The 19,362-nt window shown below is 34.7% G+C and overlaps 1 protein-coding gene across 5 annotated transcripts in view; it reads right to left on the reverse strand.

Annotated features, from left to right (window-relative positions):
- Window positions 1-19,362, reverse strand: part of TCERG1 (transcription elongation regulator 1) — a 36,905-nt gene that overhangs the window by 6,121 nt on the left and 11,422 nt on the right. For 3 of the 5 annotated variants that reach the window (XM_067305036.1, XM_067305035.1, XM_067305037.1), the window contains 11 exons: window positions 17,983-18,045; window positions 16,453-16,653; window positions 14,450-14,565; window positions 13,188-13,276; window positions 10,984-11,144; window positions 10,068-10,134; window positions 8,867-9,002; window positions 7,797-7,886; window positions 6,885-7,003; window positions 4,569-4,719; window positions 29-193 (listed from right to left, as the gene is read on the reverse strand). In XM_067305036.1, coding sequence (XP_067161137.1) covers window positions 29-193; window positions 4,569-4,719; window positions 6,885-7,003; window positions 7,797-7,886; window positions 8,867-9,002; window positions 10,068-10,134; window positions 10,984-11,144; window positions 13,188-13,276; window positions 14,450-14,565; window positions 16,453-16,653; window positions 17,983-18,045 — 1,358 coding nt within the window. The remainder of the gene's footprint in view (window positions 1-28; window positions 194-4,568; window positions 4,720-6,884; window positions 7,004-7,796; window positions 7,887-8,866; window positions 9,003-10,067; window positions 10,135-10,983; window positions 11,145-13,187; window positions 13,277-14,449; window positions 14,566-16,452; window positions 16,654-17,982; window positions 18,046-19,362) is intronic. The other 2 variants (XM_067305039.1, XM_067305038.1) reach the window with 1 other exon arrangement.

Consider the following 19,362-nt stretch of genomic DNA (forward strand, 5'->3'; position numbering starts at 1 on the left):
GTTATATTTCCAAGTGTCACACATGTACCTTAGCTATTTTTTCAATGTACTGTTTGAAAAGGTCTTCCCTTTGTGAAGAGCTATCCACTGCTTTGTAACGAGGGTCAGTCTCTACTTTGTCCTTCACTTTGCTCCAGCGAGACTGACTGTCCAGGTGGTGATTAGCCAGTAGTTCAAAGAAGTCCATTTTGATCTATTTCACAGACACAACAGAAAGACAGACAACAAAACTTGAGAAAGGCTTTGATATTCAGCAGTTTACTTTTAGGAAAAAAAAGAAGTCAACTTACCTCCAACAGAGGGAAGTATATTATTACTACATACCATTACAACTTAGAAAAAAAATCACTAGAACTCTGAATTTAGAGTCAGCATGTCTAAAATTCAGTTCCTCTTTGGGACAATTTTACTAAAGCAGATACATTAGGAAGATCTGCTAAATCTGAGATGAACTATTTTTTTTTAAAGAATGATTCATCAGTATAGTTTATTTTACTTCAGTTTAAGCTTCTTTGAACTTTTATATATCAAAGCAACAAGTTACTGATTCTACATTATAGCATTTCACATATCAATACAACAGAAGCTATACAATTTTAAATAGGGCTCTCTAGCCAGATCAAGAATTTTATGGATTCATGCTCCAAGTATGCAATGAACAGAGGTAAATACTCAGATCTGACAATAAATAGCCAAGCCTTAAGAAGATGGCTCTAACCAAAAAAGAGTTATCCACATACAGTAATTAAGTATAAGATGGATATGTAAATACACATAAAAAGTTTAGTGAATTTTTTTAGTCTATTTTTTCAAGTGGAAATGGCATGCCAACACTCTCCATAATAACAGCACTGTGAAGGGCTGGCAGAAGATCAACTATACTAGTTTTTGATCTTGAGATAAAACAGCATCATGACATTTTCATCCAAACTCCCAGATTCAGCAGTTGCAAGAGCAACTACAGTGCCATTGCTACATCTTTTTCTGGGGTAGATGATCTCCCTTGCTCCTGTCAGCACTTCAGATCCTACATATTTTTTTCTTTTTATTTCCACTTCATGCCTTAGAAGTCTGGTTTGGCATTTGAGCCTCCATCTTTCTGAGGCACAAAAGCAAGGGGCTAGGTAGCCTCACTTGCTGAGTGGCTAGGGACTCCACAGACAAGGTTAAGCATGCTGCCTTCATAGCATCCCAAACCCTGCTGACCCATCAAACAAGATCCTTTTTTGCAGAATGCTACTAAGAAAACTTAATTGGGAAGGGTTGGACATTCAATTTTTGCTATTCGTCTCATCTATTAAAAAAAATCAAAAACAATTCAGCTGTAATACACAGAGGTTCATAAAGGAAGTGAACAGATGGACAGGTCCATCAAACTCTGGCTTCCCAGCAAACTGTCATACCCTCAGTCTCTAAAAATGATGTGTTTGGTTACAGCACATTAAGAAGGAAATGAAGATTAGAACCAACATTCTGCAGGCTTACCCACTGATAATTTTAGCTCTTCACAATATTTAAAACATAAATGTAAAAGGCTTTATAGACCTTTTTCTTTACTATCTTAGCAAGATTAAGATAGTAAACAGACTAGAAAACAACTGCTTAGTACCAGTGGAGAAGTCACTCTATATCTATAGTACTATCACTTTTTCTTAAAGAAAGTAAACAAAATGCTAAGCAAACCATTTATTCATTTTAAGATTAAGAATGTTGCTTCAAAACATCTTAAAACATGCATGCAGTATCAAAAATATGAAGCTTTCTAAGCCACGGCATTATAAATTTTTGGTTTAAAACAAATCAAACAATTCCCAGATGTTACTACAGAAGTCTATAAAGTAAGGGTATCTCAAAGTTTAAACAGAAGCACTCTGTACAAATCATACATGCATACAGATATGCAAGATGTCTTTTAAAACATATCTCATGGAAAAACAATTAAAAAAAATATATGTACCCATGACACTGCTGGAAGTACTTCAGCACTAGCTGCAACTAAAAACCAAATCCAACAGAAAGAATAACAAGATGTAGGAAGGTATTTCTATAGAAACTGCCAGCAGTGTTCCCATTCCTTCTCTCAAGGGCTGCGTGCTCCCTCACTACCAAACATTTATTCTGGAGTGCAGACACACCATCTTGGCCATCTGCCGTTTTACTAATGACTCATTTAGCATTACATAGCCCAATTCTCTCCTCAGAAAAATGAACAACACTTTCAGACCTTTAATACTCTTACAGCATGGGTTTGACTTCAGTCGAAAGTGTCTTTCAAACACATTGCACATAGCACAAGTATTACAATTAGTTTCTTCAATAAAAAATTATGAGAGAACTTCAAAAAAATAAGTCAAAAACAGCTTGCCAAGGAATAATCTTTTAAGATCCCAGCTCTATGATGTTACAAGTTTAATATATCCTAAAAACATGGTAACTATCCTGACTAAGTAAAATACTATGTGAGTGAACTATTATAAAGAAATCTTGACACAGGATAGATGACAGATGATAGCAATCAGCAAAGTGGGTTACAATGTGTTTGCAATTGAACATTTTAGTAAGTCTACGTAAAGTTGGGCTTTTGTGCTTGTCTGGTGGTACTGTTCATCTTGAGGCCATGGAACAATACTATGTTCTGGGAAAGTATATTAGTGACTTTGTCAGTTATCAGCTCATAGTTAGGTCCCTGATATCAACAGTATCAAATGAACACATACGTTACTCATCTCCATCATCTGAGAAGTATTAGAATTCTATTTACTCACTGAAAATAACCAAATGAATAAAAGCAACTATCTGAAAAGCCAGCTGCTCCATTGCCATCCAGTAAGTCATGTCTCAATGAAGCAAAATTAAAGCATGATGTTTTTAAAACCCTTACGTTAAAGATTTCTGTAAAGTCGATCCTCCTTAAATAAAGATTTTAGACTTTTAAAACAGACTGAGAAAGCTTCAGGTTAAATACCTTTTTTTTTTTTTTTTTTTTAATGTTTTAAACACTTCTAAAAACAAAAGAAAAGACTGAAAATATTTCAGGTGTATTTAGATTTTTTTTTTTTTTTTTTTTTTAGTTAACACATTGTAGGTACAACTCTCATCACTTCACAAGGAAAAAAACTAAAAAAATGTAAAGTACCGGAACTGCGGGAGGCTAAAGTCACCACACAGAGATACCAATTCTTTCCTCACTAGGGAATCCCATAATATTTGCGTGTCAGTGATTGACAGCTGTCAGACTGAACTGATTGACAGGCCGCACAGCACATAACTGTAAAGTCTATCCACTTGTTATAAAACAGAATACATAAAATGGTTATAAAAGGCTTTTGGAGAAAAAACATTATTTCAAAAGCAAACAAACACAATCTCTCTTAACTTTTCAACTTTAGGAAAATCATGCAATAACAAAATAAAACCAGTATTTACATTCAACTAGACTATTTTTAATCTGCAAGAATGCTTTAAAATTCCATATTTGTAATTCAAACAGTATGTAAAAGTCTAGTTAGTTTTCAAGCAAACCAATTCTCCTCTGTAAAGCACAATCATTTATTGAATATATCAGCAATAAGCCAAAATTTAAAAAAAGATTTGAGAATACAGAATCAAGTTAGAAGACCAGAGCACCTAGTTTCAAAAAAAAAAAAAAAAAATTTTGCAAAACTTGCTCAATAACTGAGTTGTTCCCAAATCTAGCATGCTATTCAGCATTTTTCTCTTCTGTAAGGATTGTTAGTAAGTGAAATTTACATTATCTTTTTACTACAGAATAAATATTGCAGACTTTAAAATGTCAAAAATGATTACGCTTTAGAGGTTATTTTCTCCATTCGCACAACACACAGGGACATTTAAGTAAATGGCTGCACATTTTGATGGTAACATTATTTGATGCCACCTCCATAGTAGTCTGCTTCCCCACTGGTGAAAGCTTGCTCCCTACTATTGACAGTATGGTCAAATGACATTTGGAATTCATTAATCTTTAATAGCTGACCTTTAATTCTAATAAGCAGCAGTTTATACATAGGATATGTTTACTGAAAGATTAGAAAGTCACTAAAGTGCTAACTTTTAGATGGAAAGAGAAGATATGGAAGCTGCTTGAAATTTAAATGGAGCAGCTCATAGAGAATTTTGAGATTTCACTGCCTCCATTGAGAGAACAGAGAAGTAATGGCCAGTTCTGGGTTTTCCAGCCACACAAGACAAGTACCATTTTCCTTTTAACGTGTCAAAATATCATCACTTTTTCAAAAAACAAAAAAGTCATCATTCCAGTTAAGAATACAAGCTTGCTTGCTTATAAAGACTATATTAAAATCAATTATTTAAGTAAACTCAGTTTCACAAATTTAAGTAACTTCAATTCTATATACTCTAATAGCTGGCCAGCATACCTGCAAACTTAAAATCATTAGTTTAGAAAGACCAAAGAAAAATCTGTGAAGCATTTACGTTGTAAAACCTTTATGGAAAGGAAAGGCACATGGAAACGAAGCACTGGCTTTGTCCCATTTCACTCAGGCTCACACCATTCACACTGCTGGAACTAAAAATCACCTTACCTTCTCACCTCTGGTCTTCGAATCTTCTTTTTCCTTCTTTCTTGCCGCTGTGATAAACTCATTAAACAAGGCCTCTCGATCTTTCATCTTTTCAATTGCCTTGAATCTCGAGTCTTTAGCATGCTTGGCTGCAAATTCACTAAAAGTAGTTCTGCAACAAAATGGCAAGTGAACTAATTTGGCAGAGCTGTCTTTGCTGGGAAGCAGGTTCAGCAGAGAAACATTGCTTCTGCTAAAATATGTGCCAGAGAACAATTGGAAAAAAACAAAACAAAACAACAAAAAATCCACCCTGTGTTCTCAGTATAGAGACGCTCGATCAATGAACTATAGAAGAGAGTCAGGTTTAGGCAGACATATGAAAATTATTGTTAGAGACTTACAGTTTTTTTCATAGCCATCTGCAGAACGTGCAGCTTTAGGATAAGAGATTACAATACAACCAAGGAGAAGCAGTGAACAAACTCAACAGTCTACAAAAATTTTCTTGTGGGCTAGAAGTTCAGCCACCAGCGTGTCCAGGTATTTCACAGCTGTGAAATCTAAAATTTTACATGCATTCTCTTGCAGCCAAACCACGCTAAGAGCGCACCAAGAAAATTATCATTTTGGTGTTAGCCAAGATAGAACACTTACTGAATGGAATTTTCTCCTACAGTGAACATTGTATAGCCTAATCTTAAAACACAAGGAGTTAAAATATTTTAACACTATGCACAGAAGCAGCAGTACCAGGCTTTCAACCTATTATACCTGTAGCATTTTCCTGACCAGGTCTCTCACCTCCTGGACCAGATTCCAATCTCAGATGTGCAGTAGATACAGTTCTGCCACTTACCTCAAAACAAACAAACAAACAAAACCCCAACCAACCCTCCCTCCCCACTACTGTGTTTTTTCCAAGCTTTGATGCAAATCCAGCCCCAGGAATAGAGACACACTTGTAATCATACGAATGTTTTCATCACAGCATGGAAATAATTAGACTTGGAAAATCCAGCCTACCGTTGCTGTAGGATAAATTGAAACAAGAAGAGAATTTGGTAGCTTATTCAAAAAGATCAGAAAGTGAACGTACAGCTTCTTGAAGAACAAGAGCTGTTTAAGTAAAGTGGAACACAAACTCTTGAGCATGTTGGACTGGGACAGATGATTTAAAAAAAGTAGTCTGACACTCACAGAAGTACAGCAATATCTTTAGACAAACACTGAAACCAGAAGACAAAGGATAGGATTAAACAAGATGGTCTTTCAGCTGGAACTCTCTTGCCCTTCTCCTCCCCCCTTAATTAGATAATAATTAGTCCCAATATGACACACTGGAGATAGCTTTAGTTTCCTTAACTGGCAAGATAACAGAATAGTCAGTGTTAGTCTCTGAATGATATGTTAAACTTATCATTGATCTAAATTTTCTTAAAACATCTCCATGCCTCCATTCTTCTCAGACTACAACTGTCAAAATTACTACCCTCAAAAAATCTACCCTCATTAAATGAGCAGACAGGTGTATTAAATAAAGTTATTAAACAGATTTAAAGTCATTTAAAGGTTAGCAAAACACTGGATTCCACCTGATTTCCAACATATGCCACTGAAAAAATTAAGCTGAAGCAAACCAAAGGAGCTGTTATTTCACCATTAAACAGTTCACACCTGGTAAGCCAAGAGATGCTGAAAGAGAATGCTTTAGAGCTCCTCTGGTAACATAAGAACATATTTCATGAACTGCATGCAAGAAAGCTGTGAAACAAACAATTCTAGCAATAAAATCTAGAATGTTAATAAATTTACTGTCATTACTATGCTATTATCACTGCATGTACACCTGGATGTGAAAGGCATGTAATAATCTGTATATTAAAGTAACCAGAACATTCTGTAATATTATCATCAACATACTCTTTAACCAGAAAAATGCCCCCAAGGCCCACAAACTGGTATTTTGTTATGAAGAACCCAACCCCTGACTATTTCTCACAGACTAGTAATATTCTTAAGGAGAAGCAGGGTTATAAAAGAAACCTTGCAGTGGCACATGAGGCCTTTCTCACAATACAGACAACATGCTGGGGATTTATTCAAAATGACTTAAAATACATAAAACATAACAAATTGAAAGTTCTATTGTTTTATGGGTTAGGTAAGTAGAAGCAGGCAAAGGGAGATTTCAGTGACATCTAATCACTTTTCTTTTTTTCCTCTTCCTTGGCAGTTTTGAAAGAGGTAAGAATTGGAGGGTTAATCTACCTAATACCATCCAACATACTTTGTTCTAATAAAGTTAATGTATATGAATGAGAAAGAAGCTCCTACCTTGGATTAATCTTTGCTTCTTCCATCATTTTCTTGAAATCCTCCTTGGCCTGCATTATTTTGTTTTTCTTTTCCTTGCGCTCCTCTTCTGCTCTGGTTTTCACATACTGATCAAACACCTACAGAAACACCAGTCACTTTGACATAAAAATACAAGCCTGAAGCCACATAAGCTCTAGGAAAGGAGAGAGAAAAATCCCATTTCTTTCTTTTTCTCCTATTTCCCTTTCTCCCACTACAGATACAGACATAGACAAGGTAGGAAGCAGAGTTAGGGAACTCCTTATATTTCAATATGCAAATTCCTTTATTCTCCTGAACGTATGGCATACCACACCTAAGAACGTAATCTGAGACCCGTAAAGAAATTTCTTACACATTCACATGATGTTAACATTTTTCTGGGTCATATGTTTAGGAAAGCAGACACTTCCCGTATGCCTGAAGTTCCCCGTTTCCCTACAGCCGTATGACAAAAAAGGCTTCTAGAGTGAGAATTTACTTAGCAATAACAATGTGTGCTCTATGTTTTTTATTTTCCAGTAGTCTTTTTTTAAAATAGACAAATTATTCATTATGCTAATGTTTTCAGGATACTGGAGATTATCCCCATTTCATCAAGTTTTTGTGAGCTCTCTGCATGCATATAATCTTCACTATGTTAAAATATCAGATCTTTCAACAGTTGGAAAAATAAAAACAAAAATAAAAACTACCAACTCATTTCTCTTCTTGCTGGATTTTTCTATTTCCAGACAAACCCTAACCATAACCCTAATCATAGCCCAAATCAAAAATCCCTTGCAACACTCATCACTTAAGAAGATTAACAGGAAAAAATTACTGGACTGAGGATTTTAGTAAAGCCTGTAGTAGCTCTGTCTAGAAGGGAAGTGAATTTGACTTCTTTACCTGTTTTCTTTCTTTAGGATTGAGAAGTAAGTAACGAGGATCAAAAACTATCTTGTGTAGCTCTTTCTCCCATGTTGAAAAAGCAGAGACCTTTAATTAAAAAAAGAAAAAGACAGATTTTTGACTGATTATTAACTTTCCTTAAATATACAGAAGTTGTGCAGTCTTGCTTAAAAACTACAGGACATCTGATGAAAAAGGAGACAAACTTATTCTTAAGTTTTTATCCCTAATAGATGATGAGCAGTGGGAAGCTGGCATAGCAAGCTGCAACACTAATTGGCTCTGAAAATTTCTGAATAGTAACACACACCTAATTACTCTCATTAAAATAGCTACCACTGTGTGACATTAAAAAAAAAAAAATCACTACATCAGAAGAAAGCCTTGAAATTCTGTGTTCTTATATCCCATGCCTACTCTATGCCTTTTCTAAATGTTACAAGCTTAAACAACAATTCCGCTATGAAACAAATCACTGGATTGAAACATGCTCAAACTCATCTTAAATGAGCTTTATTAAAACTATCCCACAAAATCCAGTTAATTTGAAACCAAATAAAAGCTGTACAGGTAGCTGGAATCACTGTCATTTTTCATAGTTATTATATAGATTTATGCTCTAATAGCCCAATTCAAAGCAGGTATCAAGCAGACTTCAAATTCAGTTAACTAAACACAGTCTCCTGTTTAAGAATATTCTCATAAAAATGCACAGACTACAGTGAAGCTTACTGCTTCTCTCACATGAGAACATTTTCAAAAACATTAGTTGTGTCCAGTTCCAATTTATTTTCAACTATTTACTTGAGAGAAAAAAAAAAAAGGTTAAAAAATCTGTCTTGATACTGTTTAATTTCAATTATTTAGAAATCAAATTTATGCTATAATTGTAACCTTTTTTGAAATATGGAATTTTGTTACAAAATTCATTCACTAATTAGAAGAAGGATGAAATTGTTTTCCTTGCATAAAGTACTACAGGTTCTGAATTAGCCAAGAATTAAGACCTCTACCTGAACCTCTCTCTCTCACATACACACACACACACACACACTTCTTTCTCTGACCCCTCTTTCTAGAAGCATGTCCTTGAACTGTTTCATCCGAGCCTCCAGAGGGACAATGGCTCTCTCTCGAGCTGCTTTAATTTCAGCTTCCATAGCAGCCTCCTTCTCTGAATCAATATCTTTGTTATCATCTTTCCTGGAAAAAATTAAACATACAATATAACTTGAGAAGCCATATGTCTACCCTGCAGGTTAGAAATTGAACTACATCAAAACAGAATGGATGTATTAGATTAATTCAGAAGTGAAAGCTTATAAATCATAAAAACCATTTCTTGCATAGTAACATTTTCAAACTGAAACAGCTCAAACAGCTATTAAAAGTATTCTCAATAACTTCAGTGCCAACAAATGAGTCAAAAAACCTAACATTCTGTTGTATTCAAAGATCTTGTCAGATATGCAATGGATTATACATTACTTGCACTTATTGTCTTATCTCCTGTTTAAAACCATGAGGCCCTGTCAAAAGGCCATGACTACGAAGTTAGCTCAAATTGAGAACAATCATCACAGCAGGAAATGCCAGAACACAATATATATTTTTTTATCAAAGCATTTCTGAAAAAAAGCGTTGTTTGTTAATGTACATTTACTAAGAGTGAACATGCTTAGCCCCAAACACAAACTCCCAAAGTCCTAACTGCAAACAACTTCATAATCACACCTAAAGATACACAGTAACAAACAAAATAGTAAATCTACTTTTTAAAAGAGTGGGTTTAAGTAACTCAGTGAAGTGTTGCATATCACTTTCAATAGGCAATACATACCAAAAGAACTAAACAAAATTCATAATCCTTTATAACAGAGTAAGCTCGAGTCTTTTACAGAATAATTGATAGGAAAATATCCAACAAGATCTTGTTGACAGAACTAAACAAACAACAAGCATCATAAGGAAACTATTTAAGGTAAACCACACTCAAAACATTCCTTGAGGTGAACCGATAACTTCTGCTACTTATTTCGATTTCTAATGATTTCCAAAGGTGATGCTATTTCTTCTATATATGAATTTCAATCCTCCCGAAAGAATATAAAATACTTCAGCTGCTAATGTAAAATAGCAGAAAGGTGACAAATGAGTTCACCAATCTTGTTCCTGTTATTACCCTGCTGAACACAATAGTACAGGCACTGCTCCAACAAAAAATTAGTTTACACAGACCACTCAGTATTGAAAAAAAATCAAACTTACTTGCGCTTTTTAATTTTAATAGGTTCATCTTCATTTGCTTCTTCTGTAGATTCATGCTCTTCTCTAACTGTAAAATAGATTTCATTAGTATTTCAGATTTTAGCTTTATGACAAGTTTGTAACTTACATCTGAAGCCTCCTGCAAAAACAGAGGATAGACAGCTTGCAGTATCAATGCATTCTAACGAAGGATGACACATGTTCTTCAGTCACTTTCAGAAAAATACTACCAGAATTTGGTGGCAGGACTAAAGGACTTGTAGCCAGCTTTGTATTTAAAATGACAAACACTGACCTCTTATTTCCAAGAAAAAGCTCTGTCGGCCTAAATGTCCTAATGAAGCACATTTGAATCTTCCAATTACCTACTTACACTTTGCTCTCCTCCAGCTAACAAGCCTATGTCATCCCAGGATCATTTATTAGAAATCATGCCAGAAAAAGGTCTTATTCTCAGCAGCCTCTTAAGAACAGCCAAAAATAGAGATCATTTGAAACTGTATTCCAGTTGATGTTCTGAAAATTAAATCCTCTTCTGTAAGTGCCCATTCATACCTCATGATTAGATCCTTTCTGGCCCCAAAATATAATTCCTCTTGCTCATAAAACAAAGTCTCTTTTCCCTCTCAGTAAAAACTGTTTTTTTTAAGCCTGTTGACATTTTTAAGTGCATATTTTTCATTAAACTTATTAGTATCTACATTGTTCTAACAGTGTTTTTCCTAAGCAGTCTATAAATCTGCATTGTCACCAGCTTTCTTAATGTAGCCAAGCCAAATTCCAAAGCTACATATATTTTCAATATTGACTTGCAGTTTTCTCATGTTTTTAAATGTTACTAGTTTTAGAAATCAACATAAAATAAATAATAAATTATATTCAGATTTATTTAAGAAGGCAATAATATTGCTCTTACTAAATTTTTTTCCTTCTTCCATTCCTTTTTTGTGAGGAGGTTCTTGAATAATTTTGTCCACATCAGCTCTTCCAATTAGGTCATCTGGTCGGTCCCACATAGAAAGACGAGTGGTAGGGTTGTAGAAGAAAACACGCTCATCACCAGTCCATACCACACACCTAGAAATTTAACAGGCAGACAGGAAATCTTGTTTAGTTTTGTCTTTATTTTTTTTCTATACCTGTTACCACATGCAAAGATTGACATCTGTAAGAGTAACACAAAAAATGCCAATATTGGGAATCTAGATTTCTTTCGTAAGTCACTGAATGTGCATCTACAGAAAGAACTGTAAGTAGACATTATACAAAGACTACTGCAGCTTGGCAGAACTGAATATTCCATAAAGTCATGAATGGTTTGAACCTTCAACTGAAGCCTGAAACCAGCTTCTGCAGCATGGACTGAAACAAGTTGTTTCATGAGCTGCTGAATCACCAAAACCTGTATTTTTTCTTTCCTTTTTTTTTTTTCTTAAATATATTGTGTACAACATGCCTGCATGTTCACAGTACTCCCACCTCTCCTTTCTGAAATATCCCAGTCTTCCTTTCTGGATCCATGAATCATGGCCTGGAGGCATGAAAACTCAGTCTAAACTACACGTATAATGACTAGCTGCCTATTAACATGCTGCTTGTTCAATTAGCACCAACATAAACAGTACAGAAGTCTTTACCACATGGTATTGGGGTGGAGGAAAGAAAACAGGGGAGGGAGGAGTGGATCCTAGTTTGCATGCTTCTCTCCTAGTGACCATTTGGACAGAACATGTCAATATGCATCTTTCCATCACATTTCAGTAAATTCAAACAAAGTTATTGGGAGGGAAGGCTGACACAGACTTTTCCCATGCTGGGCACTGGAAAGTAATGTTCTTCATATGCAAAGATATAGTATTAGTTTACTTATAAACTAATAAATAAACTGTCCCCCAATTCTAATATTTCTGATGTTACTAAGATTTTTCCCAAACAATAGAAAAATATATCAAAAAAACCAAACCTTAAAATACTTTCATGTGAATACTGACTACAACAACTCTCCTGGATAAGAGAGAACATTCAATGGCAAGTACATTTTCATTGTGCAGGTGCTGTTTCAGAGAACTATGAACAGCAGTAGAGAGCAACGTGAAATATTACAAAAGGAAAATCTATGAAAACAAGAGGTTAGAGGAGTCTAGTGCCACAGAAGTTTGGTGGGGACAAACTGTCTATATTTAAACTGTGTTTGGATTGACCATAAACCGTAGTTTTTAACTTATGTAGAGAAAATACACTGCAACTCCATTTGAGAAAGGAATTGATTTTTTTTTCTGACAAGATCACTTGCTATTGAATAAAAGCATTATGGTCATGAACAGATCCAGCTTGTACTTAATGCACAACTACCAGATATTTCTACTCTCCACAAGAAATACTGAATTATTGTTTTTCTCTGCCTATCAGATTTCAAATTTGATTTTACAAATGCTTTTTTATCACAAGATGTGATAGAATTCTTCTCTAGAAAGACATATGTTTTAGACAGCTGAATTAGATTTTGGGATAAAGTGTACCTGACCTCTTCAATCTCCCCAAAATATCATGGTTGAACTGGATAAACGAAAACAAAACAAACCCAACGCCCCGCCTCTGCCCCACCCTTATCATTAAGATCTTTATTGTGGTCACCCAATCACACAAAGATTATTTACATATATTACAGAAAGGGTAACCTCTTCAAGACATCATACACCATGGGCTGTTTATGAGTAGCGATCCCACAGGGGGAGAAGATTATGGGCCTATTCCTTTCCCAAGGCTTAAGGACAGAAGTTCAAGATTATTTTTGGCCAGTATGTCATACCAGACAAGGAGAAATCAGTAGCAGATGAAGGAGGCTGGGACACACAATCAGTCTGACAACATATCTCACAGTACTGCAGTTAGTATGGGGTTGAAAGAGACTATACAACACACACCACTCAACATCACAAGTACTAGTGCAGTGCCAACAGTGCTGGCTGAAGAAATCCAACATAACTCATTTGAGACAGAAGTGTAACAAGAACAGGATATGCATACACTATCACTTTTTCTGACTATCCAAAGACTTTCCTTGTGGCAACATGAAATTATGTTTCAATTCCTCAGGCCCTGGGGAAAATCATAACCTACCAAGGGGTTCCTGGAATAGGAGTGGTTGCAACAGGTTTGGCTTTCTGAGCTGCTTTTTCTTCTTCAGTCATTTCTTCCTCTTTCGGTTCCTCGAGGAAAAAAAGAAGTTCCAGGATTCAGGCAATGACAACTGGCCAATTTTTAGTTTATCATAAAGTAACAAATTTGCTTTAAACAAGCAAATGTATTTTGAAACAGTGCTAATAAGCAGCTCACAATTATACTTCATCCACACTTAAAAGAGCAGCACTGGAATTTCATCACAGACAGTAATTTAAAACCTCAATTCAGAAAACCTCCAAGTGTTTGCTTAATTTTGACTTCAACAGAACCTTATTTAAATGCCTTCCTAGATGTACATGAATCCTTCAAACAAGGCCTAAATGCAGGGATAATAGTGTAGTTTTTCCACAATTTTTTTTTTATTCTAAAAATTCATTTACTTGAAAATGAGATATGGAGTATGAAACAGTCAAAAGTATGCAATAACCTTTGTAACAGGAAAAAAGCAAGCAAGATAACAAAAGAAACAGCAACTACCTCAAAAGTAAACACAGCAAAGTGGTAATAAAAAGACCCAGCAACTGAATACTGCATTTTTGCTTACTAATCTACATTGAAGTTCACAGAAAACAGCATAAAAATTATTTTCATTCAAACACTTTAGCATCTTCAAGAACTATGCTTTCTCAGCATGACAGAATAACTTATTAAAAAAAAGGTTTCGTTTGTTTACTGCAATGTTAAGAGCTCAAAAATGTGCTGTAGCACTGCAGATATTTTCTAGGATGCGTGTTCCTAACAAACTAAACTTACTAGCTGTACCACATGGAGAAAGTATAAGTTTTGCTTGAAAATTGTTGAAAATAAAGAAATAAAAATTCTATCTATTTTAGTATTTCAAACATTCAGGACAAGTTTAATTTCTTGGAACATGTTAAGGTTAGTGAGAGAACATTACATTTATGTAACTAGCCAACTATTCTTCTGTGTCCTTATGAACTCCATAACTTAACTCGCATGCTCTGTATTTTTCTTTTAAAGCTGATTTTTTCTTAAGTTTAAAAAAAAAAAAGTAATAAAAAATATATAAAAGCTATGAGGCCAAAAAGGAAGGCTTTCAAAATCACCCCAGGAATTTAAGAACTCAAATTACTAACCATGGTCTCCTGTCAATATGCCTGGTCTACAGATGCATCCACACCTGTAGGATGTAGGATTCAAAATGGCGATACTGACTATTTGGTTGCAAGGTCTTTTACCTCCTTTATAAGTTCTTTTATAGGTTCTTCTTTTGGCTCTTCTTCTTCTGTCTCCATTGGTAAAGGCTCCTCCGTAGGTTCTTTAATCGGCTCTTTAATCTTCTCTTCCATTTTTTCTATATAAAGAAATAATTTTCCTTAGTATTATGCCTGAAATAATTCAAATGATTATTGAACCATATCAGATTTGTTTCTAATCAGTATGATTTTACAAGCACAACAGCAAAAGCACAACTTTTTTCCCACCACTTTCCATCCTTCTTGGCTTTACAATGTCTGTTTATAAAGACCAGATAATCTCCTGTGGTAGGATTACTCAGTTTGGAAATGGAAATCTTGTAAGGCAGCCTATTAAAGAGCTTGCTAAAGTGTATCAATAGAAATAGCTGAAAACCACTTAGGTTAACAACGTTAACCTTTAAATATTGAAATAAAAATCTTAAAACTCTAAGTTTCAATAAGAGATACTGGGGTTTTGGCAAGGAAATTAAAAATACTTTTTCTTTTTAAATACATCATGCAAAAACGATGCTTAACTGGAAACACACTCAATATATATGGAAAAAGGGAAGAAAAGATGCCTAGAGTGCTTCAACTATGTTGCCAACTGCTTTATCATGTATGTACCATTGACAGCAGCTCTTCCACATCACAGTGCCAGAAATTTCCTTTGACTTCAAATTGTCTTTTATAAATAACTTTTGTTAAAACTTATGGTCAGATAATCAACTGAACTGACATCTCTTACTGGAAACAAGTACGTGACTATAAAAAAGTCTATGAGATGAATGTTTAGAAAACTATGTTTTTTGAATTGCTCTAGATTAAGCTAAAAGTTTTTAAATCAGGTACCAAGTGGTAAGAAAAAAAATGAGAAGAATTAAATTAACTCAAGCAATGCAAAAAGCAGTTAATAATAAGTATAGCCAGAGTTAGATTTGTGTAAGGATTCCAAAACCCCTAAGAGACATTTTCTAGAAATTAATTCGGGTGCAAAACTGAAGATCACCTTCAGATTTCAAACACTGTTGACAAAAAGTCAGAGAAAATTCATGGAGAATAAACTGAGGATTGCTCTGTACCCATTTTCCAAAAAAAAAGATTTTATATAATGTAAAAAAAAATACTTCTTTACTCAGCAAAACTGGTATTTCCTATCTCAGAGGCTTTCACTTCAGTAAAAAAAAAAAAAAAAAACCTATTATTTAAATCAGAATTATTAGAAGGATGGGAATCCACCATTTAAAATAGCTAACTGTATACATGTTTCGAATACGTCTAAAGTAAGATTTCTTGTAATTGATGAAAAATTCAGCGGACAATGAAAGGAAGAACTACTTGGGTCTGACTGGATTTGTTTTCCTAAAAGATTTTATAAACAGAATAAAACTCACAGAACTTTTCCCCCTTTACTCTCATTTCTGAAACAAGAACAATTTCTGATCAAAGTAATAATACCCATGGATATAACGTGGATTCAAATAAACAATTCACAGAATATAATTTTTGGGGGTGTCAATTTACTTTTTCTCATATTCCAAAGCTGTTATACACTTAGCTTTTCAAGATCTAAACTTTAGGATTTCAAAGATCTTCATTCTTTCTTGGTTTACAGAGGTTTTTAAAAGAATTGCATTTTTTTCCCCACTTTCTATCCTTCTGCAATTGAGATCTTCTCAAGCATGTGAGTATAAGTATCTACTTTCTACTGGAGAGGAAACACATGCATTTATTTAAGTATTACAGCTTTTGGAAGCAACTCTAGAACCAAATACACTTATCATATAGTGGGAAACAAAGAAGCTATAACTTTCAGACTCATAATCAATTCAAATGGATACTTATTATCAGGATATCAAAATATGCTTAAGGGAGAAAAAGCATTAGAATAATTCTTGTCCACACTTTCAAACACAACCGTTAATCAATCATTTAAGTAATTTTACCTAGTATATAGATATGCTCAAAAAAATCCAAACAAACAAAACAAAAAACAAATGCACCTTTTTCTTTCAGTTCTTGGGGTTTTTCCCATGTTGACTCTAAAGTCCTATTGTTATAATAATAAGTCTTTCCATCTGCTGTTTTGTACTCTGTCCACTCGGAGACTGCCGTTGCTCCAGCCAAGGTAGCAGGTGAGGCAGCAATAGCAACCTGAGGATGGATCATAGGTACAATGGGAGGGGCCATTCCTGGCAAGACACCTGTACAAGCAAACAGACAAGAAACAAACAGACAGACAAAACTCCAGTAAGTGACAGGGAAGTACCTAAGCAGCACAACCTACCTCTTTAATGACTTCGTTTACAAATAATCAACTTATACAAATAAAGTTTGTTTCTAAAATGGAATTGGAAAGGAATTCACTGTTACTAAAGATCCTTCTCGTGTTTTACAATCAGTAGTGCCCATATTACCAGACAAATTAGACAGCTTTTAATTTAGGAGTAGTGTGTAATTCTGCACAGCACAAAGCTTGCTGGTTTTTAGACTATTTTTTAATACTTAAGTCTTTAAGTATTATATTTAAAAAAAAATCTCTATTAGTTCTCCATAGCAAGTAATTATTTTAAAAACAATCTACTCCACTGTTTAATCACCCTGTCATTTTAAAAAAGAATCCTAATGCTCTTAAAAAAAAAAAAAAAAAAGCACACATTGGCTTGAAGTAGCCATACAATATAATATGGAGCAAAATTCCCTCAAAAATCTTAAATCCTGGCTTAAAAAAAAAAAGTTAACATTAATTCAGCGCCTTGGATAAAACTGATGGGAAACGATATTATTTCAGATTGCATCATGTTTTTGTTTAGTAGTGAAGACCGATTGCAAAGCACATTTTATTTCACGCCCTAAAGCAAAATAGCAAGTAAATATCCAGTGATAAAAAAGCTAGAATGCTACATGATTATTTCCCTAGTCATCCCAATGAAATGGATATACTGAACATACTGAGCGATAACTTCTAGAAAAACAAATTGGCTTTCTAATAAATAGGACTAGCATCACAAGATCACAATTTTGAGCTTTTAACATTTACATCAAAAAGTTTACCTTTTTAAATAAGCAAAAAAGTATACAATATGCATTGTAATAAAATCATTTCAGTAAATGGCTTTTTTTAAAATGTACGATTTTAAAAATGAAAATTAATACTACAACACACATACACGCACACCAACATGCGAGCACAGTCATGTCACTATACATGTGGAAGTAGGAAAAACAAAAATCCACACACAAGAAAATCATAACTAAGAAGTATGGGCATGAGGAGATTCACAATTATTACAGAACTCAATGATTACAGAAAACTGTACTGGATTTTTTTTGTATTATATAAGCTAACACTAACAGTTAATTTGGAAAGTTATTTCCTGGCCAAATACGATATTTGCATTTATACTGGTTTTGAAAATAAAGTATATAGAGTCATTCATTTGGGGAAGCAAATAAATAAATAAAAGAAACAACAACATTCACTACCATGCCAACTTACAGACAAAACGAACTAAGATGGTTTTGAAAATTACCGGTCTTGGTGGTAGCGACTGTCTTTACATACGGGCAGCTGACTATTTGCATCATTGCTACACCTGCAAAATGGATAAGCAAGCATGTTGGAAAGCTGCCATTGTATGTCAGCTACCACTGGGAGTCTGTATGTTACAGATTTCCTGCTACAATTTGGAATGCCACTTTCAACTGGCAAAGAGAAAGCTCACCGGCAAGAAAACGTAAATATTTTTTGCTCCAACATCATATGCCAGATCAAATATAAAACTAGTTTTAAGCTGCTGCAGTAGTTTCTGCCTGCATTAAACCAGCTGTTTAGTATTTATTGGGGGGGGGGGGGGAAAAAGGAAAAAGATTTGAATAAAGGCTCAGGGGTTTAAGTTCATTCAAGGGGGAACTCAGCCCTCCTGCAGGGAAGTAGCACAGGAAAAGACTCTGCTAACAGTGCTGTCTTCTATTGACAGCATTTGCTCAGACAGATCCATTAGAGCAGCAGCAACAAAGAGAAACTAGCAGTCTTTGCTCTTTTCAGTCTGTTGCTGCATTGAGAAAGTAGCCGTAAGAGTGAAAGGACAGATTTAAATTGGTCAGACTAGCAAGGAGTGGTGGGTGAAAGCCAGGTTCAACCCAGGGAAAAAGTTGAGGTGATGAGGGTCATTAAGGAAAGGCTAGAACTGAAAGAAGGGAAAAAAATAAAAGAAAGCAATGAAGCTGCAAACAGAGGTACACAAAGCTGCACTAGGTCAGTGGCAGCAAACATTTTCTTCATTTCTCACTACCCAGAATGCCATGAGCTGGAAATGCTCTAAAAGTAGCATAATTAGCCCTCAAAAAGGTAGCATCATGCACTGCTCTGCTCTCCAGCTCATTAAGAAACAACATAGAAAGGCCACAAAGGGGGAAGCATCTAATCCTCTTCAGTTAGATGAAAAATTGAGTAGGAAATTAGGCAGTAGTAGGTAGGGGGAGCGTATTCCCCAAAACTTCATTTTAGGGGGTGGAAGGAAACTGTGAATTTTTTCTTTATGTTAGTTCAGTTTAAACACTTGGAAACACACATACTCCCCATGCTAAATTATTTCATTTCCATCATCCAGGGTGGGAAATCCTCCAGCACGAAGTGAAATTAAACCCCTGTTCTTATAACCAAAGTAATTTCTATTTTTCTTCATTAGAAATCTAGTATGGCAAACATTAAAAATACTGCCAATTTATTTTAAAAAAAGTTTGTGAGAAGATAGAATTTTAATGTGCTTTACTAATAATTTTAATGAAAGAATGCAAAATTAGCTTTATAAAAATGTATGAATCGACACAAAAGCATTGACTCAAACAGTGACTGTCTAAATTTGTTAGGGGTTTTCATGTCATGTACTTGAAAATGAATGTGAAAATTC

This window comes from Apteryx mantelli, chromosome 14 (genome assembly GCF_036417845.1).
Source record: "Apteryx mantelli isolate bAptMan1 chromosome 14, bAptMan1.hap1, whole genome shotgun sequence".
In the NCBI taxonomy this organism is placed as follows: domain Eukaryota; kingdom Metazoa; phylum Chordata; class Aves; order Apterygiformes; family Apterygidae; genus Apteryx; species Apteryx mantelli.